Source organism: Anolis sagrei, chromosome 4 (assembly GCF_037176765.1).
Source record: "Anolis sagrei isolate rAnoSag1 chromosome 4, rAnoSag1.mat, whole genome shotgun sequence".
NCBI classification, from domain to species: Eukaryota; Metazoa; Chordata; class Lepidosauria; order Squamata; family Dactyloidae; genus Anolis; species Anolis sagrei.
In genome coordinates this window covers 130,091,969-130,115,510 of record NC_090024.1, presented here as the reverse complement: position 1 = coordinate 130,115,510, position 23,542 = coordinate 130,091,969, and the positions used below count along the sequence as shown (strand labels likewise).

Genomic DNA, 23,542 nt, shown 5'->3' with positions numbered 1-23,542 from the left:
GCGCTCAGCCCCCGCCCCCTGGAAGCCTGCTGCCACGCCCCCTCACCTCTCACGCGCTCAGTCTGGGTCTCCTCTCTGCGACTTCTACTTCTGCCGCGACCATGCCGGGCCTATTGCTAGGAGACGAAGCGCCCAACTTCCAGGCCGAGACCACGCAGGGTCCCATCCGCTTCCACGAATTCCTGGGCAACTCGTGAGTCTCGTGGCCGCCTTTGGCTCATAGCTGGCCTCAAGGAAGGAGGCCCAGGCGGAGAGAGGGGCGGGGAGCCTCTGGGAAGCTTCTTAGAGTTGGAAGAGGCCTCAAGGGAAAGCACAATCAAAGCACTCCCGACAGATGGCCACCCAGGGCTCTTCCACGCAGGGAAAGCACAGTCAAAGAACTCCCGACAAATGGCCACTCAGGGCTCTTCCACGCAGGGAAAGCACAATCAAAACACTCCCGGCAGATGGCCACGCAGGGCTCTTCCACGCAGGGAAAGCACAATCAAAACACTCCCGGCAGATGGCCATCCAGGGCTCTTCCATGCAGGGAAAGCACAGTCAAAGAACTCCCAACAGATGGCCACACAGGGTTCTTCCATGCAGGGAAAGCACAGTCAAAGAACTCCCGACAGATGGCCATCCAGGGCTCTTCCACGCAGTCGTATAACCCAGAATATCAAGGCAGAAAATCCCACAATATGTGCTTTGAACTGAGTTATCTAAGTCCACACTACCATATATTCCAGTTCAAAAGCAGATAATCTAGGATTTTATTCAGTTGTGTGGAAGGGGTCTAAGTAATACAATTGTTCCTGGGTTATAAATCTCATTTCTGAATCGGTTCTAACATAAAAACATAGGGAAAGTTTATTAGAATGCCAAAACTTTGTTTAGCGGGACATTCTGCAGCACATTTTACTCTAGTTTTTCAATAAATACCTCAGAGTCTCAACCAATACAACATAGGGTTGTTGTAGGTTTTTTCGGGCTCTATGGCCATGTTCTAGAGCAGGGGTAGGGAACCTTCGGCTCTCCAGGTGTGGTGGACTTCAACTCCCACAATTCCTTGAGGCTCAGCATTTGCCCCAAAGGCTTACACGAGCCTCAAGGAATTGTGGGAGTTGAAGTCCACCACACCTGGAGAGCCGAAGGTTCCCTACCCCTGTTCTAGAGGCATTATCTCCTGACATTTCACCTGCATCTATGGCAAGCATCCTCAGAGGTAGTGAGGTGAGGTCACTACCTCTGAGGACGCTTGCCATAGATGCAGGTGAAACGTCAGGAGAGAATGCCTCTAGAATATGGCCATATATCCCGATAAAACCTGCAACCCAGGTATTTCAGCCATGAAAGCCTTCGACAGTACAATACAACATACTTTGTGGCAGCCACAAAAACGAAGTTTCTGGAGTATAACAACTACTTTCAAAGTAAAGACCACACAATTAAACAAAAAATAACACATTCAAACCTGGAACAGATTTTTTTCAAATGTTGTTACATAATGTATTCTTTATTTTTTCTGACACTGCCTTGAAAGGGCTTCTGTCGTGACAGGTGGGGGGTTTAAGTAGTTACAATAAGTGATCAATGCAATAGTTGATTTATGAAACTATGTACACGTGACAAGAAAGAAGTGGCTAGCACATATTTGTCCTTGTCTCATAATCTTAGGCCCTTAGAATCCAGGGTGTTGATGTGTGTTGCTAATACCGATTCGCAGAGCCCTTCCACACAGCCCTATATTCCAGAATATCAAGGCAGAAAATCCCACAATATTTGAGTGTGGACTCAGATAATCCAGTTCAAAGCAGATATTGTGGGATTTTCCGCCTTGATATTCTGGGATATAGGGCTGTGTGGAAAGGCCCTCTGTGGAAAAGCCTCCCCAACCCAACCCCTGATCCTCTTTAAAACAAAACAAAACCAGCAAATTTAGAATATCATTTTAAAGTAATTTTTAGGGGAAAAGAAAAGAGAAAAGAAAAATAAAAAAGAAGGGGGGAAATAATAGGGACTAGGAAAGTTTAATGGGTGGGAAAGAGGAGGAAGCTAACTATGGTTAAAGGGCTATGGAAGTTTCCCTACTAATGCAGATTGAAGTGGAAGGGCTTGGGTGTGGGAGGAAAGGTAAAAAAAAAAAATGGGGTAAAAAGGAAAAAAAGAGAAAATATCATTATTGATGCACTCTCTGTTGAACCTCATTTGTGTGTGTGGAAAAAGTGCATCTTAGGGCCCTTCCTGACAGGCCCTATACCCCAGGATCTCATCCCAGGTTTTCTGTTTATCCCAGATTATCTGGGACTCATATAATCCAGTTTAAAGCAGAAATCCTGGGATCAGATCCTGGGATATAGGGCCAGTCTGGAAGGGTCCTTAGAATTGTACAATATATGGACCTGTTGTATATTATCTGGATTTATGGAAGGCATATGATAGATTATACTCAGTAGGGGCCAACAGTCTGGATCACTGCAAGCAGAAGGTTTGTAAACTATCGTGTCCTGTTTTGTCCAAACCAAAAAAATATGGTTATTAGCTTTAGAATAACTCAAGATCTTAAATTGTGCCTTGAAGCTGGCTTGAAATTGTGGCTTGATTGCTGTACAAAAGAACAAAGCGGGACATTTACTAATGATGGAATGTTGGTAAATATGTGTTGAACATTTCTTCCAGGATAAACATTTTCTAATTTGAATAAATACATTACAGATCGAGAATCCCTACTTAGGGGGTCTGAAATCAAAAATACTCCAAAATCATCCATCTGGATTGCTGAGATTTTGTATTCTGATTATCAGTGTGCACAAACGTTTCATACACAAAATTATTTAAAATATTGTGTATAAAAATACCTTCAGGTTATATGTATATATGAAACATACTTTATATGGGTCCCATCTCCAGGCTATTCCATCGTGTACATATATGCAAATACAGGTATTCAAAAAAATGAACAACCCCAAATACCTGTGGGTCCCAAGCATTTCAGAAAAGGGATACTCATCTGTATATGAAGTTCTATTCTTCTTGTGAGTCATTTGCAAGCAAATTAATTGCTAGCAGTATCTCAGGTTGAAAGATCACTTTCCCCATTTGAAATGGGTAATTATGTATGATGCAATTGTGTTTTACAGCACAGGTTTTATATGCCCAGTAGTAAAGCCGTTAAAATACAGATTGTTCCATTGCACGGAAGAGTCACAGCTTTTTGAAAGATGGAGAAATACGAACTTATCCTCATTCTTTATTAATCTAAAATGACAGCACTCAATAGCTCACTAAATATTTGCTCGCTGTATAGTTGAACAGCTACTACAACTCCATGAATTAACATATTTTTCTAAACAACCATCTAGCATTAGATGTTAATAAATAACTCAAGACATTGGACTTCAGCTAATATATTTCCCTTTTTCTTAGTATGGGGCTTTGGTGTTTTTTGTTTTGTTTTGTTTTGTTTTGTTTTTGCAATAGTGAAGCAGAACCTAGTCAATTATTATTGTATTGTATGTTTATTTTATCTCTGTTTTAGGCCCTTTGTGCCATATAAGCAGCCCGAGTCCCTTCAGGGAGATAGAGGAGGGGTACAAGAATAAAATTGTTGTTGTTGTTGTTGTTAAAGTCTTAATAAGGTATGGAATGAGTGGGATAAAGCTATACAATTTTCATTGAGTGAAAGCAGAAGGATTGAGACATTGGTCAGTATAGAAAACATTTCAGGAGGGATTACATTATTTAACATGATTTTTGTTCCTGCGTTATAAATGTCATTTCCTAATTGGTTCTGTTGTGAAAACATGGAAAAGATTTATTAAACGGCAAAAACTTTGCTTTTGCGGGCATCCTGCAGCACATTTTGATATAGTTTTTCAATGAAGATTTCATAGAGTTTCAACCAATTCAACATAGTTCCTGGCAGTCACAAAAACGAGGTTTCTGGAGCATAACAACTACTTTCAAAGTAAATATCGCACAATTAAACAGGAAATAACACTTTCAAACCAGGAACATTTTTTTTTGCATTTTATTACATAGTGTTATCAGTAATGAAAAGAATTAAGCTTGAACTATGTATTTCAAATGAGAATTTTATTATGAAGCTTACAAAAAAAGTAAATCTGTTTAAAATACATTTTTTCCAAGTGCAGAATAGTTATGTAGACTAAACATGGAGTAAATGCAAAACAGTTCTATAAATTAAATAACTTGTAATATCTATACTCGTGCAAACTAAATCATCTAAATAAATGCATAACGTCCAAGCTCTTTTCACTGTAAAGATTTGTATTGTTAGTCTATGTTCGGTGATTTTCTCCAAACTTGTGGAGAGTCTGTTCACTCAAAATTTGTTCAAATATCAGCCCTGAGTCGCCTTCGGGCTGATATGGGTGGGATAGAAATAGTGTAAATAAATAAATAAATATCTTATTTTTATAGTTACTTGCTGTAAGAATGTGAGGAAGAACAAGGGCACTGCTTTGGAAGTAAAGAAAGATCAACTGCTTAATCTGAAACTAATCCCTTAATCCAAAACTGTCTCAAGACATGTTGATGACCATCAGCTGAGGGGTTGTGAGAGTGGTGTGTGTGAATGGTGGGAATGGCATCAGATAAAAAAGAAAGATGCTGAGAAGGGGGGGGGGGGGAGGAAGACAAGAATTCAGGGACATCCTTTGAATCTTTCTGTTCAGACACTGCATTAAATAGACTATTGTGAGTAGCTTGATTGGCTTGCCTGCTTTTGCTTGGAGACTGTTATCCTATGTTTACGTTACCCACATGGCAGAGGAGAAGCTTTTGATATGAATACCAAAAGTTATTCAAGCCATTTTTTCAAAGTTAAATTGAAGTATTGAATGCCTGTATGATGTTAGGACATGTTTAGCTTGGAGAAAAGAAGACTGAGAGGAGACATGGTAGCCATGTGTGAAAGGATGAAGCTTGTATTCTGCTGCCCTAGAAGCTAGGACACAATGATGCAATGGGTTAAAATTGCAAGAAAAGAGATTCTACCTAAACATTAGGAAGAACTTCCTGACCGTAAGAGCTGTTCAGTAATGGAACATTCAGCTTTGGATTCTAGTGGAGTCTCTTTCTCTGGAGGTTTTTAAGCAGAGGCTGGATGGCCATTTGTTGAGAGTGCTTTGATTGTGTTTTCCTGAATAGCCCCTGTGGTCTCTTCCAACTTTATGATTCTATGATCTTTTGGGACAAATGTGACCAACTCTAGGCCCGTGGCCGTATCCACCCCGCAATATCATTTGATGTGGCCGTTCTAACGATGAACTCCTGTACTCCTGATCATTAAACATCATGACTAGAGCTGATGGGAGTTGTGATATAGTTTTGTCTTCTTAATTAAAATATGCTATATAATGCTGGATTTCAGTGTTACCTGCTCATCGAGACATTGTTGTGTTGTTGTTTTCTTTCAGATGGGGAATCCTTTTCTCTCATCCACGGGATTTTACACCAGTGTGCACAACAGAACTTGGTCGAGCAGCAAAACTGGCACCGGAATTTGCAAAGCGTAACATTAAAATGATAGCGCTCTCTATTGACGATGTCAAAGATCATCTTTCTTGGAGCAAGGTATTGCAGTGAGAAAGAGTTGTACCAGTGAAGTGATTTCAGTATGTAAAATGGACTTCTGGGCACTTCTGGATTATTATTATTTTCTTTTGGCAGCTGATGTGACCCCTAAAAAGGACTAGAAGCTGCCATGGTTTGGCATTACAGAGATCAGTCTCAAATTTCAGTGCTTCTCTTTAATGCTCTCAGGTGGGAGAAGATTAAAAGTTTGTCAAAGCTGACATAGCAAGTGCCAAGCTGTTATATTGCCAACCTGTATTGGTGCTCAACAAAAATTACCCATTCTCCAATCCTCTGGTTTCTACAGAGGGCATTGAGGAACGACAGGGTTTTTTTTCCTAACTTGTTCAGAGTTGTAGCAACGGCCTTTGGACTGTTTCACAATTTCTTCATCCTGTGGAGATGTGTGCTCCTTTTTATCATTTCAGCATTTTGTTCAGTTTTAATGGAGAAACAGAAATGTGAAGCTGAATATTGGTTAATTATTTTGCTTTCTACTTAATAGAGACTACATCTACTTTTATGCTGGATTTTATTTCATGTGTGCTTATACACTGTTTCAAGCAATGTGTAAGCACGGGGCTCTAAAAATACGTCTAGCATTGCAATTCTGTCTTGAGTTTTGGCCACTAGAAAATGCCAGGATAGTCACTGGTTAGCTTACTGCAACTGCTGGGATGTGATTGGCCAGTTGTCCATTCTCTCCCCCCCCCCCCCTTTTCCAAAATCATACAACCCCCGTAAGTTCAAAATATTAGGAGACTAGGGCTTTGCCATGAAAAACCTCTGCAGGTTAATAATAGAATCATAAAATCAAAGAGTTGGAAGAGACCTCATGGGCCACCCAGTCCAACCTCCTCCAAGAAGCAGGAATATTGCATTGAAATCACCCCTGACAGATGGCCATCCAGCTTCTGTTTAAAAGTTTCCAAAGAAGGAGCATCCACCACACTCCGGGGCAGAGAGTTCCACTGCTGAACGGCTCTCACAGTCAGGAAGTTCTTCCTCATGTTCAGATGGAATCTCCTTTCTTGTAGTTTGAAGCCATTGTTTCGCGTCCTAGTCTCCAGGGAAGCAGAAAACAAGCTTGCTCCCTCCTCCCTGTGACATCTTCTCACATATATATACATGGCTATCATATCTCCTCTCAGCCTTCTCTTCTTCAGGCTAAACATGACCAGCTCCTTCAGCCACTCCTCATATGGCTTGTTCTCCAGACCCTTGATAATTTTAGTCACCCTCCTCTGGACACAATGAAATACCTCTGTAGGTTAAACACAATTAAAAAAGGAAATACCCATTTTGCATTTACTAGTTTTACCTGTTTTGACTAGTTCTTAGTATCAACCTGCACAGGCAGTTATATTGCAAACCAATAATTTTATGTACTAAAAAGTCAGTGTATTCTGCAAAGGAGAGGAGTAGTTCTCACAAGCAAACTAGCTCAGGCTGCAGTTTACAGCAGTCTGATTCCAAAGAACCAAGGAAAGTTAGTGAACAGTATAGCAGTGCCTAATTCCTATAAATGCTTCGAATGAGCTTTCAGACTACATACTTTAGTGTTTTTGTTAAAGAGAGCGAATGGGAAAAACGGATAGTTATGGTTTTGCAGCCAGATCTCCTCTTGTTTTGATTGTCTGAAGTAAAGTGAATCACACAATGGCCAGATCAAAGTGAAGCACCTCCAACTTGCCTACAGTAAATCTCCTTGTGGAGAAAAAAAGAGAAAAAAGCATAATAATAACAACAACAACAACAACAACAACAACAAAGTATGGGTTGTCGATGTTGTGATCCCAGGTGACAGCAGGGTTGTAGAGAAACAACTGGAAAAGTTGACACGATATGAGGATTTAAAGATCAAACTGCAAAGATTCTGACACAAGCCAGTCAAGGTAGTCCCAGTGGTGATCAGCACACTGGGTGCAATGCCTAAAAACCTTGGCCTGCACTTAAACACAATCAGCGCTGACAAAATTACCATCTGCCAGCTGCAAAAGGCCACCTTAGTGGGATCTGCACGCATTATTCACTGATACATCACTCATTCCTAGACACTTAGGAAGTGTCCGAAGTGTGATCCAATACAACAGCCAGCAGAGTGTCTGCTGTGGACTCATCTTGTTGTGTTTTAAATAATAATAGTAGTAGTAGTAGTAGTAATAGTAGTAGTAATAATAATAATAATAATAATAATAATAATAATAGACACATCACAATCCCCAGACACAGTGCTAAAATGCTTTTGGATTTAGTGCACATCTAAGCACACATTAAAAACAGATTTAGAGTGCTTTCAACTGCCTAAAAAATGAAGTGTCCTGTTTTTTGAAAAACACTATAGATGATTTGCAAACTGGTTTGGAATGAATATAGACAATGTTGTGCGATGATAAGCAATTCCATTCATGTTTGAGGAGGCTGCAACTCATTTTACAAGCCTTGTATGATAATGTCCTTAGTTTTGTTTTGGATTTTGAGGGTCATTAAGATTCAGATTACAACTACAGAGTCAGCATGACAGAAGTGGTTTGAAGGTTGGACTGTGACTCTGAAGGCCAGCGTTCAAATCCCTCCCCCACCACGGCTGATCTTGGGCAAGTCATACTCTTTTCCTATGAGGAAGCAAAAGCAACTCTCTTCTGAACAAATCTTGCCTAGAAAACACAGTGAAAGGTCTGCAATAAATTGGAAGTGACTTGAAGGCACACAACAACGAAGATTATACACAATTATACCCATGTCATTATAAATCACTTATAATCTGAAAAATGGCCACTTTTATGGTTGGAGGCCTGTCCCTAATCTGTGAATGGCAAAAGTACATCTGGGAGCTGTTTATAATAATCCTCTTTTCACACCTTGAAAGTAGCCTTTCAAGTTAGTCATTTTTACTAATATTGCAAGGAAGAGCAATTATCTCTGGAATGTTGAAGAACTAGTTTAGGAATGTTTTCACTTATTGTGTTATATACAGCTGCAGGTAGTGTTTGAAAGTTGGGGCAAAGAAAAAACTATTAGGAAGACATGGCCTACTTCCAATATCCTCCGCCTTTCTGAATCCTGGAACATGAACTGCATATAAAGCAAATGCAGAATAAGATTATGTAAACGGACAATACCTTTTTTAGCATATTGGAACTACTCCACTTTTTTAGACCCTGCACAGGAATTACACTAATTGCATAAATAATCCTTGCAGTTGTTTTCATAGTTGCTTTCAAAACTGAAATAGATATTTTTGTTTGTCTAAGGTGAATTCTTATGTCTATTCCATGCCATTTTGGGGAAATCCCATCAATATCAGTAGTATAGTACCATCTTTAAGATAAAAAATCAAAACCAAATTTGAGAACTTTAATTGGACCTGATACAGTTGTGCGGTTGCTGCTCTTATTTACACGTTTCACAATTGAGTTCAAAATATTTTTCCAGAAAATAAACCTAAAGCCATTGCTTCTCTCAAAATACATTTTGAGTGCCTATTTACTAGTTGAAGGCAAGACAAAGTTAAGTAAATAGAAATAAAATCATGTTTGATGTCTGAAAATAGAAAGTAAATATTGACAGTCTGGTGCTTAGTAACAGTCCTTCAAATAAATATTTTAAATTCCAGTTTATGATTATTTTAATGTTTTCCTACTCATTGTTCTAAACATTGAGTCTTATTTCTTTTGCAGCTGAATTTCCTATCTATTTCTGCCCTTTCTGAGTAGAATACTGTAAGATTTTTGTGTAGTTGCATTCAATAGCTAGCCATGCTCAGTTTTTGCTGAACAGGATTTCTGACAGGAAGTTTATACTATCTACTTAGATATATTTGGAAAAGAATTTCAATAAAGGGTCATAAAATTATAGTACTACTATTTTTTTAAACCCCTTCTGATGTATTTTCTGCAACCAGAGAGGCCCTTGGTAACTTTCTGGAAAATATGTCTGCCTTGTTGTTGTCTAAATCTCAATTCAAGATAGTTTGTGGCAGCCACAAAACGAAGTTACTGGAGTATAACAACTACTTTCAAAGTAAGAAATAACACTTTCAAACAAGGAACAGAAAAGGTATTCCAGGTTTTATTTTGACAATAGGATTTTGTGCACTTATATTAACCATTAAGAATTATAGTCTTCTGTTTAAGAAGCAAGTCCCTTCTACAGTATTAGCATTCAATAATGAACCAAACATGGTGTTTCAACACTTCCTCTTGAAAATGCAGTTACAAGCACTACTATATGAGTATTTGAACATTCTAACTGCCTTCTCCTTTTGAAATAATATGCATAGCATTTAATGTCTAGGAAAGTAATACTACTTGCCTTGCAGTTCAGTTAGCATACACCACTGGAGATCTTCAGTACATTGGAAGACTAAGATCTTGTAATAACATGTAAATATACCTTTGACAAATATTGGAGGGGGCATTTTCAGGGGGAAAAATCTCGAACTTTTTAATGCATTCATTGAGGACATTGCATTTATTTATAATAGGTTTAAATAAATAGGTCAAAGAGGCAATTTTTCAGAAGGAGCGTTTTTTGCTTTTTCTGTTTTATTTTATCTGTATTTTGTTTAATTTGAAATATCTTTCTTAAATATACTAAGATTTTATTGTTGAAACATCTGTGGGAGTTTTTGAAGAAGTAATCCTGAACTATTTTATAAAATAATTAACATTGGGGTGTTGAGCCTATTGCTGTGTGACTTGTCATTAAAATTACAGGTTGGTACCAAAACACTATTTTCCCATTCTATAGGATATCAATGCCTACAATGGTGATGAGGCCACAGAGAAGCTTCCTTTTCCAATAATTGCTGATTCAAAGCGAGAGCTTGCAGTCCAACTAGGAATGCTGGACCCAGATGAGAAAGACAAAGATGGCATACCACTGACAGCTCGTGTTGTAAGTACTCTTGACATTGTATTCTGCCTTTCTTCTTAGTACCTAGAATTGGTATCACCCAGTGGGGTAACTCACGGTGTTACCCCCATGGACCTCCTTGTCCCAGACCACACCACAATATTGTAGCTAAAATGCCAAAAACATTAACAAAATCAAAAGTTGCCTCAGTCATCAGTTCCTAGTCAGAAGGTTATATGTGTGTCTCTGTTAACTATTGAGCTGGCTTCAGGTTTCCTCTCTAGTAGGATGCAGGGCTGCCTTTAGACAATGCTTATCTCTTCATTCCTTGCTTGTGGAAATACGTGACTTGCTTTGTGGGTTTGCTGCAAAGAAAGAGGAAAAATACTACAATTTGTCTAGATTTTGTGGATGGGGTATACCACAAATTTTAAAACAAGCTGTAGTTATCTGTAATTCAAAGTCTATGAAGAAGATTATACTGTGGGGAAATAATGAAATACCGTATATACCCGAGTATAAGCCGACCCGAATATAAACCGAGGCACCTAATTTTACCATAAAAAACTGGGGAAATGGATTGACTCGAATATAAGCCGAGGGTGGGAAATGCAGCATTTACGGGTCAATTTCAAAATAAAAATAGATACCAATAAAATTACATTAATTGAGGCATCAGTTGGTTAAATGTTTTTGAATATTTACATAAAACTGTAATTCAACATAAGACTGTCCAAGTCTGATTCAACCATTATTCTAACCTTCAATGTAAATATGCTTACATATCCTTCCAATAATAATAACTAGAGTAAAATAATAATAATAGTAATAATAATAGTAATAATAATAATAGAGTAAAATAATAAATGTAACAATAATAAATAGAGTAAAATGATAAATGTAATAACAACAATAATAAAGTAAAACAACAACAACAGCAATAACAAAGTAAAATAATAAATAACCTTGACTCGAGTATAAGCCGGGGGAGACTTTTTCAGCCTAAAAAAGGACTAGAAAACTAGGCTTACACTCGAGTATATACAGTATCTACCTTATTTCATTAATAACTACATTCCCTTTAGTTTGCAAGGCTAATAACAACAAGAACATCAACCACAACTTTATTCTTATATCTCGCCACCATCTCCCCAAATGGATTCAGAGCGGCTTACATATGGGTCAAAATGCCCACAAGATATAAAAGCAAAACAATATATTAAAGCAAATGAGAGGTGGAAGAAATATGTGAAAAGCAGTACATACATTTGTGTGCATAAAAAAAAGTGGAGACGACTGTCCAAGAATAAATTCTAATGGGGGCAGGGGAGGGGAAATAAGGTATAATACATTAAGATGGAATAATTGTATTAGTTGATTTTGTTTCTTTAATACTCCTATAATATAACAATTACAGTTGTACTCTACTTATTTTCTTTAATACTCCTATAATATAACAATTACAGTTGTACTCTACTTATACAATCCTAGAGAGAGAGAGAGAGAGAAACAGACAGACAGAATAACATATATAATATATATAAAATAAAATAAATTCTGATTTGGTCTTCATTTGTATCTTGAGTAATCCATAGAGACTAATGGTCTCATATAACATCTGCATGGTCCAAATGAAATCAGTGATTGTGAGCACACACAATTTCTAAGGAACTATAGATGAATTTTCTTTGGGACAAGCAACTGCCATTTTTCATGGGTATTTAGAATCTGTTTGAATATCCAGTCAAGACAGCAAAGAAATCACAACACCCATTTCAGGAATCCAAGTGTAATATAGCAAGGATTGTGGCCTGAAAACTGTAAAGTCGTTTCAGTCTTAGGTTGACCCTGTGCGAGGGTCAGGTAAATGACCTTGGAGGGCCGTATCCGGCCCCCGGGCCTTAGTTTGAGGACCCCTGTTCTAACCAGTTGTTTATCCATCTGAAGGTGTTCTGACTATTTCATATTTAATCAATTTGCTAATCAAAGCATCATATCTGACATTTTGCTGATATCCAGATAAATGCAATTTGAATTATTATTGGGGGGACGGACATGGCAGATTGGTGTTAAAGAATAGCTTGTGTGTCACAATTTTTGGATTCTTATTTTGGCACTTTCTTTTATAGGTGTTTGTTTTTGGTCCAGACAAGAAACTCAAACTCTCAATCCTCTACCCAGCAACAACTGGCAGAAACTTTGATGAAATTCTAAGAGTAGTTGACTCTCTCCAGCTAACTGCCACTAAGAAGGTTGCTACTCCTGTTGACTGGAAGGTAGCTCTCTGTACTGTGTTAGGTTTACTTAATATTGTAATTTGTTCATGCACATTAGTAGATGCTCCCATAGACAGAATAAATGCTTCCTAAATATTGTATTATAAGAGCTTGTAAATTCAACATCTGGCTTTGGAAAAAGAAGGGGAAATTATAAGTCAGTAAGATAAACTGGCATTCTTTTGACTTTTAGATAGTTAACCAAACCACTATTCTGCAATTCTACTAGTAGGAATAGAACATAGTGTTGGAAGGAACCACAGTAAAGTTCAATTCTTGGGACAACCAGTTAGATTCATGAATCACTGCCCCCTTCTACACTGCCATTATCTGCTTTCAACTGGATTATATGGCAGTGTAGACTCATAAAATCCAGTTCAAAGCAGATAATGTGAATTATCTGATTTGATATTCTGGATTATATAGCAATGTAGACGAGGCCACTCTATTCCTTAAGCAGAATATCACATCACCAGTACATATCCTTTCTTTCACAACTCTCTCCAAGATAACCCCCATGATCTGAGGCTGTTGTATCATTATATGGAAACCATCAGTGTTGATTTAAATAAATGGCTGAAGGAGGGTTATTAACCCTCGTGGTTTCTGAGAAATTATAAAACATGCAGATATGCCTTTAAAAGCTCCACAATTAAACAACACTGCTTCTAGCAGCCTATCCTGCCTCTGTGATCCTCTTGTAGTTCTATTGTCATCATTATTATCTTTATCCAAGAATAACAATCATTATTCTTTATATGCTAAAATAGCACTGTTTCACAATATTCAGGACAAGCAGTTCACCATGGATTCTAATAGTTCCCACTTTTTAGTTTTGGGGATATAATAGGATTTTACTCCTGCTTGTTCATTAAAAAAATTGAATATTTTTTACAACTTGGTTCTTTGCATTGTTAGTTGAAAAGACCTAATGTGTTAAATGGCGATTACTTCAAAATTAGTGTGCATATGTTAAATGCATAGCCCAATCAAAGAAAATCTTGGTGTCTTAAGTTTTTAGGCCTCTTCCTGAGGTTATTTGGGACACTGATACAGTAAACTGTATTGGAATAGACCACATGAGCTCCAGTTTCTTAGATGTGGTTAATAATCTTTCTTATGGGTGAGCAAATAAAGAGTGGTACATGGAATATGTTCTGTATCTCAAAACTAGAGTGGATAGTGGGAAATCTCATCATTTAATAGTGTCATTCAGTAAGATTGTTTAGTTTGGACATCAAATAAGGATGCATGCATCTCTTTGCAGAAACTTCCACCTATATCAGCCATGGGCAACTGCTCAAGGATGGGGGATCATATTAAACCCTAGAAAGTTGTTATCTTAGATTAGGGATAAAAGCCACTTCCTGTTTCAAAAGGCCTCTCTTAGGCTTAAAATTATAGAAATACTCCCCAGACCTGAGTTTGGGGGGGAAAAAACAAAACGATCCCCTTGGAGGCTTCAAAAATGGTTCTAAGAGCTGCATGCTATCTGTGAGTTCCACTTTGTCTACTCCTGATTTACATTATGATTAAAAAGCAATAAACTTTGCATTGTTCCTAGATAGATAAGAAATTAAAGTTAGATGTGCCTGAAGCTATCCTAGTAATGTACTTCCTAACTTTGATTCCCTGCTTTCCCCCCCTTACTAGCCTGGGAATGAAGTCATGGTAATTCCCTCTCTACCGGACGAAGAGGCCAAAAAGTTGTTTCCAGGAGGATTTTGTGCCAAAAAACTACCATCTGGCAAGAATTACCTTCGTTACACTCCTCATCCTCAGTAATAACTATGAAGAAAAAGCAAGCGAGCCGGAAAGATGATCCCGGGGACTTCATAGAAGAGATTGCTTTAATTGTCTTGTGTGGAGGGTTGGAATAACTATTGCAAAGAACAGACCAGTTTGGTTTCTTTAGATGCTCTTTTAAGTACAATGATTGTTTTGTAGACCTGTTCTGTTCAGATGTGAGATCACCTATCTTGAATATTTCTGGAGCTGAGTCTGTAGCACTGCACCAATATATAATTAATCTGTTTTAAATTAATCAACTAGAAACCACATATGTAAATACAATCAAAAATTTAAACAAGGGGCAATAAAGAGGAGATAATTTCTTATGCTGCTGTGTGTAAAAAAAACTCACATATTTCTTCAGATAACTGCACATTTGTTGTAATGGCTGTAATGATCACGTGAAGCCAGGTTTTGTGGATCTTATCCATAAGTATGAACAGCTAGTTTCCACAGCTGAAGTTTGTTCCAGAGGTGATGTGCCTTTATTTCAAATTATTCTATTATTCTAACCAAATGCCTGATTGAAAAATACTCCTGTTGAATTATGGAAGTGGGACAGATAGCATTTGCAAATTTCTGCTTAGTTTCTTATACATAAAAATAAAATTATTCACTAAAAATGCAGTGTTGCCTGTTCTTTACTCATTCCTAAATATGTACCACCATGCATTTAAAAAATGCAGCCATGTACAGTACAAGGACTCTCTCTTAAGCAGCAACATAAGTGATACCTTACAAATAACATTAGCTCAGTCCCTGCATAAAAACAACAATATTAGGGTGGGGGAAAATCTGATTGTTAAAGCTTACATAGATAATGGGAAAAATGCATAAGAATCTGCCTTGTTCTGATAGCAACCATTTATGTAAGATAGGGGTCGTTAGATTTACTACTATCATTTTACTTTAACATTGGTCAGCCTGGATAAGTAAAATGCTTGCATTTCAGTTTAGTATCAAACTGTCAATCCATGATAAAATATCATAGCGTAAGAAACTTAAAAGCTGATACAGGGGCTTCTGTATTGGATAGCGTGTCTCCTTTGAATGAATACCTGGAGGGGGAAATGGGCTGGATGAGGAAAAATAAATTGATACTGAATCCAGACAGAATATGCTTGCCATCAAGGGTTCTAATCTGGGGATGGAGGTGTGTCATTCAGTTCTGGATGGGGTTACACTCTCCATGGAAAACTGTTTACAGCTTGAGGGTGCTCCTGGATCCAACTTTCCAAATGTCAGCCCAGGTAGATGCGATGGTCAGGAGTGTTTACTATCAGTTTCAGCTGATCCACCAGCTGCGCCCCTTCCTAGATTTGGAGGACCTGAAGATGGTAGTGCATTAGCTGGTAACCTCAAGATTGGACTTCTGCAATGCGCTTTACATTGGGCTACCTTTGTACCAAGTTCGGAAACCAGTTGGTTCAAAACACAGCAGCCAGATTGGGTACAGGAACATCCAGGAGTGAACATATACCTATCCTAAAGTCACTTCCACTAGCTGCCAGTTAGTTTCTGGACAAAGTTCAAGGTGTTTGTTTTGACCTTAAAAGCCTTGTATGGTTTGGGTCCAGGTTACTTGGAAGAGCTTTGTTGGGCTCTGCTGCAAGAGGGACCCTGGGGCCTGAGTATTGCCACCCAGCTTTGCTGCCTGCTCAGCCCTGGGCTTACCCATGAGGAGGCCTGCAGTCATACCCTCATTCCAGCCAGCTGACCCAGCAGGGAGAGAACATGGCCCCCGCAACCTCGCCGCGCTGCTACTTTAATGGCCGCGCCACCCATTGCCCAGCTGCCAGAATACCTGTGCCAGGTGCCTCCAAAGCCACGCTGCCCATCATTTGGACATTGGAACACCTGTGCGGGCGCTCGTTTTCGGGGTTCCCTTGACTCTCCTGTTGCTTCAGACCACTTTTTCCATCAGACCACTTTGGTTGGGATTCAATGTTTACTTTTAAGCTCTTTTTTGTATTTATATTTGAATTATTGTATGTTTACTTTTAAACCTTTTTATTGTATTTCTATTTGAATTACTTCTAAGTTTATTATTGTATTTATATTCAAATTATTATGTCATGTTTATTATTATATGTTTAAATCAGGGGTCCTCAAACTTTTTAAACCGGGGGCCAGTTTACTGTCCCTCAGACCGATGGAGGGCCAGACTATAGTTTTTTTTTTTTAAAAAAAAATCAATTAAAAAATCCCTATGCACATTGCACATATCTTATTTTGCTGTGTGGAAGGGCCCTTAGAGGGGGTTCTTTCTCGCCCTCTTTAGGCAGTAATTCCAGGAGCAGAGAATGGGAAATCTTCCTATTTCTAGTCTGACCAAAAATCTGGTTACCAGTATTTAAAAAACTCTAAAATTATAACTGTAAATAAAGAACAACACTCAAACACAGGGGAACTCCAGACAAGAAACAATCAGGGCCAGCTAATCATCTCTCAACAAAGGATTCTCCCTAAAAACTGTCAGGCTATGAAATGGTAATCAAGGTGGCCAATTGAAACATTCATACCTACCTCCAACAGACAAGAGTTCTTTCTCCCACCCTGGATCTTCCACAATTTTCCTGGTTAAAGGTTTTCCTCTGACATGAAGTCCAGTTGTGTCTGACTCTGTGGTGCTCATCTACATTTCTAAGTCGAAGAGCTGGCGTTGTCCATAGACACCTCCAAGGTCATGTGGCCAGCATGACTGCATGTATCGCCGGGGTAGCCTCCCTTGGCTGGCTCACACTGTCCATCAGGCCTGATGGATAGCGTGAGCCTGCCAAGGGAGGAGCAGGCCCGCGCGGCCTACTTGTGAGTAAAGCACCTCACAAGGTGCTTTACGCACGAGTAGGCCACGCGGAGCAGCCTCCCTTGGCTGGCTCACGCTGTCCATCAGGCCTGACGGATAGCATGAGCCTGCCAAGGGGGGAGCAAGCCTGCGCGGCCTACTTGCGAGTAGACCACGCGGAGCAGCCTCACTTGGCTGGCTCACACTGTCCATCAGGCCTGATAGATAGCGTGAGCCTGCCAAGGGAGGAGCAGGCCCGCGCGGCCTACTTGTGAGTAAAGCACTTCGCGAGGTGCTTTACTCGCGAGTAGACCATGCGGAGCAGCCTCCCTTGGCTGGCTCACGCTGTCCATCTGGCCCCATGGACAGCGTGAGCCAGCCAACGGAAGGACACTGTGTGTGGGGGGGGCGCTCCTCCTCCGCGGGCCGGATCGGGGCCCTTGGCGGGCCGGAAGTGGCCCGCGGGCCGTAGTTTGGGGACCCCTGGTTTAAATGTATATGTTAATTGTTTGGATTCATATGTTATGTTTATTGTTGTATGTGTACTGCGGCATTGGATGCCATGGATTGTAAGCCACCCTGAGTCCCCCACTGGGGTGAGAAGGGTGGGGTATAAATGCAGTATAATAATAATAATACCTACAGAATTGCTTTCTCCTGTAGAATCTGGCTTGAACACTGAAGTCCTCTGGGGAGCATCTGCTCCAGCCTGCCAGAATCCGACTGGCAACCATCACCCAGAGGACCTATTCATCAGCTGCCCCAAGGCTGTGGAACGACCTGCCAGTAGAGTTGTCAGAATTTAAGACACAAATGAAGACCTGTCTCTTCCAGCAGACCTACCCACACAAATTTTAAACTTCAATTTAATGTCTATTTTTTGTTTGTGTATTTTAGTGTGTATTATATGTAATTATGCTTTAATATGTGTATTTTACAGAGTGTTTTAAATGATTATGTGTTTTAACAATGTCGTAAGTCATCTCGAGCCATAAGGAGAGGCGGGTAAGAAATAAAATTATTATTCTCTTATAATTCTATGAAATATGGAAATAAATAAAAGCAACAGCGGGATAGTATATTACTGGTCACCAATCTCAAAAGGGGTTATGTTTTTCTGAAACAAATCTTATTCATTTCTAAGAAGCAAAAATTAGTAGTTATGGGAGATTCTGTTAGCCTGATCGCTGTTACCAGATTCAAATTTGTAGACATGCCTATGACAGGTAAGACTACTTTCAGATAAGGTTTACTCTGGAATCTCTTATGAAGTAGAGAAGTAATACCAATGTATGCAATAAATTGAACTTTAAAAATGTTTACATGTCTAGAGATATGACACCTTTGGCTTCTAGGGTGTTCAGTTTTGGGGGATTTTATAAGACATATCTGTAGAAACTTTTGCTTTAAATTGAAATCATTGGAAAACATTTAAGACAATAGTTTCCTTCCAACAGGAAACCTCTGGTACTTACGGGGTCCAGCCAACTTTGTGAAAACAGGAAGCATGATGTCCTCCAGTTGCTGTTTCTGATCCAAGAAATCTTGCATGGTAGCCTCCTTAGCATTTTCAATCCAATCATTCTTGGCCTGGCAAGCCTTGAGAGATGTACTCTACATTAAAAAAATGACACAATGAATATACCAGAAAATGCAAGGTACTTTTTCATTCAATAAATTATAATCCAGTGTGTATTTTAACTACATATTTTTAAAAAAAATTGTACTCTGTCTTTGTATGAACTATATTCCACAGAACAACTGAAATGGTATAAACTATCATAAAATAGTCATAATGCCATGAGTATTCCCAAAGTGATTGGTCCCATCTGGGCTAGGCCAAATCCTAACAGACATATGCTACATCTTTTGCTCAGAGGAAAAAATACAAATGCAGTGTTTCTTCTCATATCATCCTTAGCATGTTAGTTAATGCTGGCTTCTCACAACATTTGAAATATATTTGAAAATGAAATACTGGTACTCACTGTGAATATTAATTCTTGGGCATGAAGAAGGGCTTTTCACAATGCATAGTTATAGCTTCATATGCCACTTTCAAGGCAACAGTCATATGTTTTTAATATTTCCACTTTTCTATCAGAGGTGGGTAAAAAAACTTAAGATCAGATGGCAAAAACAAACTGCTGAAAAGAAGGTGAAGAATGTATAATACCAGCAATGCAGTTTAACTGCAACCAGATTTTGGGTGGAATTGGATGCCCAAGAATGAACACGCATGATGAGTTCCAATACCTCATTCTCCCTGGAGTGTGCAGGAGAGCAATCCACAACGTCTTGGAATGCAGGCAGTCCCCAAGTTACAATTAAGATAGGTTCTGTAGGTTTGTTCTTAAGTTGAATTTGTTTGTAAGACAAATCAGATTTTTAAATGTAACTCCAGCCATATATATTGTTTACCCTTGACATTAAGTCTAGTCAAGTCCAACTCTTGTTGGGTGTGTGTGTGTGCTCATTTCATTTTCTAAGCCAAAGAGCTGGCATTGCCAGTAGATGCCTCCTAGGTCATGTGGCCAGAATGACTGCATGGAGCGCTGAAATGGTACCTATTGATCTACTCACATTTGCATGTTTTCGAGATGCTAGGTTGGCAGAAGCTGGGGTTAGCATTGGGAGCTCACTCCATCCCACAGATTTGAACAACTGACCTTCTGGTCAGCAAGTTCTGCAGTGTAGCAATTTAACCCACTGCGCCACTGCAGCTCCATACACACATACGTGCCTAGGATAGCATAAGGAAGGGTTAACACACCTGTTGTGTTTGTTTCACTGCCTGTGCCCCAGCTCAGAAGATTTCACCAGACTTTGTGATATTTGGTTTTTGAGAAATTTGGCTTGTTGTGGAAACAAGGACTGCTGATAAAGCTTCAATGGAGACACCTTTCCCCCATGATAAGTCTTTTAGGAGTGAATTTCCCTTCCGATGGGTAGATTTCTCTGATTTCCTGTTATTACACCCCCGTTCTTTACTATGAGTCTTTTGTAAGTTAGATGTTTGTAACTCAAGAACTGCCTGTATATCTAAGCCTTTAATTTTTTGTGTGTCTGCTTTAAAATACATTCTGCTGAACTCTCTCTCCAAACACGCTCATGCAGATTGAAATGTACCTATATTGTAGTGCCTTACAATAGTTGAAGGTTCTTTCTATCTAATGCTCACATAAAGATCCTCCAAATATATGCAGATATCAAATGCTTGAGTTGTAGCTCAAGATTTCAGTTGAGGGAACCAACATACCTACAATCCCTGGTTTTGTGCTACATTATTGCACAGAAATATTCATGTTCTTATCCATTTAACTAATATTTGTAAATATGTCTTTTCCCTAAGATTTTAAAAAACAGTACTTCTGTGCATTTGAAAAAGATTTTTAAATATTGTCATTAATACCTTATCTTCCTTATTAAGTCTTCCCAGAACTTTCTCAGGATCTGTGACTGTTGATTGGATTTGAGCAATCAAGTTTCGTAAATTCTGCTTGGCTTCTAAAAAGGAGAGAAAGGTTAAAGAGCCAGAAAACTGCAAACAATAGTTAAAATATCTACACTATTAGAGTCAAACCTGAACCTCAGGCCAGGTTGAACAGCTCCAGAAGCTTCAAGGATAGGCAAAAATGATCAGATATTTCTTGGATCAAGAGTAATGTTCATTTTAGATTTACAGAAAAAGGGAAAAAAATACAGAGCACATTAATGTAAATACCAGCCTATATTGTATAGGAGGGACCCTGGCTGACACTAAAACAATGTTTTTATAGCACCATCATCTCATGACCCTTCCAGCCAGTGGAAAATAGAGATCTGCCTTTCTCTCACGTGTCTGGTCAGGCTTTGCTTGAACATATACTTTCCTACTCTCTAAATATGAGCATTTCAGGAAAAAAGCAGCTATCAATCATCCACTGACCACTATTTGGGCCACCCAATTATAAAGCAAGAAGGAGAGCAGAAGCCTGAACTTTCTTTGCATAACTCAGTAATTTATGCACAATGATGTGAAAAATCCATACGGCTTTCCTTTGCTTCCCATTTTACAGATTCTTCATGCATTTCATTATGTCATTTAGAAAAACGTATCGTAACCTTCCTTTCTATGAGTAGAAAACCAGGAAGTCCATGCATGTGGTTCAGGAAGTCCATGGACCAGAAATATGACACATTTCATATTTCCTTTTTGTGACTCTGACTTTTTCTGTCGTAGTGAATTTTAACATTTAAAAATGTCTTTTCAGGTTTCTAGTGCAAAAAATGTATAGCTACAATGCTGTGTGCGTAAATATATTTACATGTGCCTTTTTCAGGAAGGAGCTATGGAAATCCATGACCCATGAAAAGTGAAGAATTGTTATAAATCTTGTGGCATAAGGCTTGTGGACTGTGATGTCATCTATATAAATAAAAATGTAATGTTCATTTGTGGGATTAACAGAACTCAAAAACCACTGGACGAATTGACACCAAATTTGGCCACAAGACACCTACTAACCCAAAAAGTGACCATTACTAAAAAATATATATTTTTGTCATTTGGGAGTTGTAGTTGCTGGGATTTATTGTTAACCAACAATCAAAGAACATTCTGAACTCCACCAATGATGGAATTGAACTAAACGTGGCACACAGGACTCCCATGACCAACAGAAAATACTAGAAGGGTTTGGTGGGCATTGGCCTTGAGTTTGGGAGTTATAGTACACCTACATCCAGAGAGCACTGTGGACTCAAACAATGATGGATCTTGACCAAACTTGACACGAATATTCCATATGCCCAACTAGGAACACAGATGGAGCTTGAGGGAAATAGAACTTGATATTTGGGAGTTGTAGTTACCGGGATTCATAGTTCACCTAAAATTAAAGAACATTCTGAACCCCACGAATGTTAGAATTGGGGCAAACTTCCCACACAGAACCCCTATACCCAATAGAAAATACTGAAGGCCATCCAGTCCAACTCCCTTCACTAGGGCAAGAAAATGTAATCAAATATTGTTTACCCACAAGCATAAAGAAATTACATATATTATAAACCAACACTTTCTCATTACTTTATTTGCCAGATCACCAGACTGGGCCACAGCAATGCGTGGCAGGAGATGGCTAGTAAAATTAAAAACTCTGAAAGCGGTTGATTTTCAAAACAGCATAATAATGATTTTCTGCCTTTTTCCTTGTTTGAGAAAACACTGATCTTACCTGCCCAGTCCAAGAATTCAACACACTCCATCTTCTCATAACGATAAGCAATATCTCTGGCCTTTTCACCACGGAAAGTAGTTGCATAAATATCTGCTTCCAGATCTATAAGAGTTTTCAAAGTCTCTAGTTGACCCCAGGCTGCAGCACAGTGGAGAAGTGTATAACCTGAAAAGGAAGGGGCAGGGATTGTATATATAATTGTTAACGTAATCCCTATGTATACTATTCTGTTTCATAATGTATTATTTCAAACAAAAATATGTTTTTCTCATTCATTAACAAAGTCGCCCTAATTAAAGGAATATTGACTCAAAGAATGAACTGACATATAAAAGCTTTTGTCAAAAGTTCTGAATTTTTAACAGCTTTGCTTTCAAAACCAAACCTCTCACGATACTTTTTTAAAAGGATTTAATAGCATTCATCAGTTATATACCTCTGACTGTCTTTTCTTTCAAATCAACCCCATATCTTGCCATTGTTCGGATAATATCATTCTTCCCAGCCATACAAATTGCATACAAAAGGCCTCTCCCTACAATATCCTTTTCTGTTATCAACTCAGTAGCCTTTTCATGATCAGGATCTTCTGGGTCCTCAAAAATATGTTGTACTTCCTCTGTATCATTATTTAAGGCAGCTCTAAGGAGAGGGTTGAAGTATGTTGGTTCTTCTTCAGATTCCAAATTCTTGAGCTCACTTTGCTTTGATGGGTCTACTGTCTCTTCCACTGATTCCATTTTGTCACAATTAAACTGAAAAAAATAAAAGAAAATGAGACCCATTTAAGAAGTATAGAATAACCAACGTTTTAGTCTCTGAGGATATGGTATGCACATTTAATATGGTACAAAATATGGTATGGACCTGTAAAGGAATGTCATTATGTTTTCTGTATAATGTAGCTGTGATTACACACATCATAATCTAAAGTTTGTTTGAACTACTTTAATATACTTTGCATGGGCTGCCTTTTAGAAACATTTGGAAATTTCAGCCAGGCACAAATACTGAGACCATGGAGTTCAACATTT

The 23,542-nt window shown here is 38.7% G+C and overlaps 2 protein-coding genes across 4 annotated transcripts in view; one reads left to right on the top strand and one right to left on the bottom strand.

Annotated features, from left to right (window-relative positions):
• Window positions 1-8: 8 nt before the first annotated feature.
• On the top strand, window positions 9-15,124 carry PRDX6 (peroxiredoxin 6). The gene is made up of 5 exons (XM_060774388.2): window positions 9-193; window positions 5,421-5,577; window positions 10,330-10,476; window positions 12,564-12,710; window positions 14,364-15,124. The coding sequence occupies exons 1-5, from the start codon at window positions 102-104 to the stop codon at window positions 14,493-14,495; spliced, it is 675 nt and encodes a 224-aa protein (XP_060630371.1). The 5' UTR covers window positions 9-101; the 3' UTR covers window positions 14,496-15,124.
• ANKRD45 (ankyrin repeat domain 45) overlaps window positions 8,921-23,542 on the bottom strand; it is a 17,293-nt gene continuing 2,671 nt past the window's right edge. For all 3 annotated transcript variants that reach the window (XM_060774385.2, XM_060774386.2, XM_060774387.2), the window contains exons 2-6: window positions 22,945-23,263; window positions 22,506-22,673; window positions 20,699-20,793; window positions 18,762-18,900; window positions 8,921-10,799 (exon numbers count right to left, since the gene is read on the bottom strand). In XM_060774385.2, coding sequence (XP_060630368.2) covers window positions 10,756-10,799; window positions 18,762-18,900; window positions 20,699-20,793; window positions 22,506-22,673; window positions 22,945-23,248 — 750 coding nt within the window. In that variant the 5' untranslated portion in view covers window positions 23,249-23,263 and the 3' untranslated portion in view covers window positions 8,921-10,755. The remainder of the gene's footprint in view (window positions 10,800-18,761; window positions 18,901-20,698; window positions 20,794-22,505; window positions 22,674-22,944; window positions 23,264-23,542) is intronic.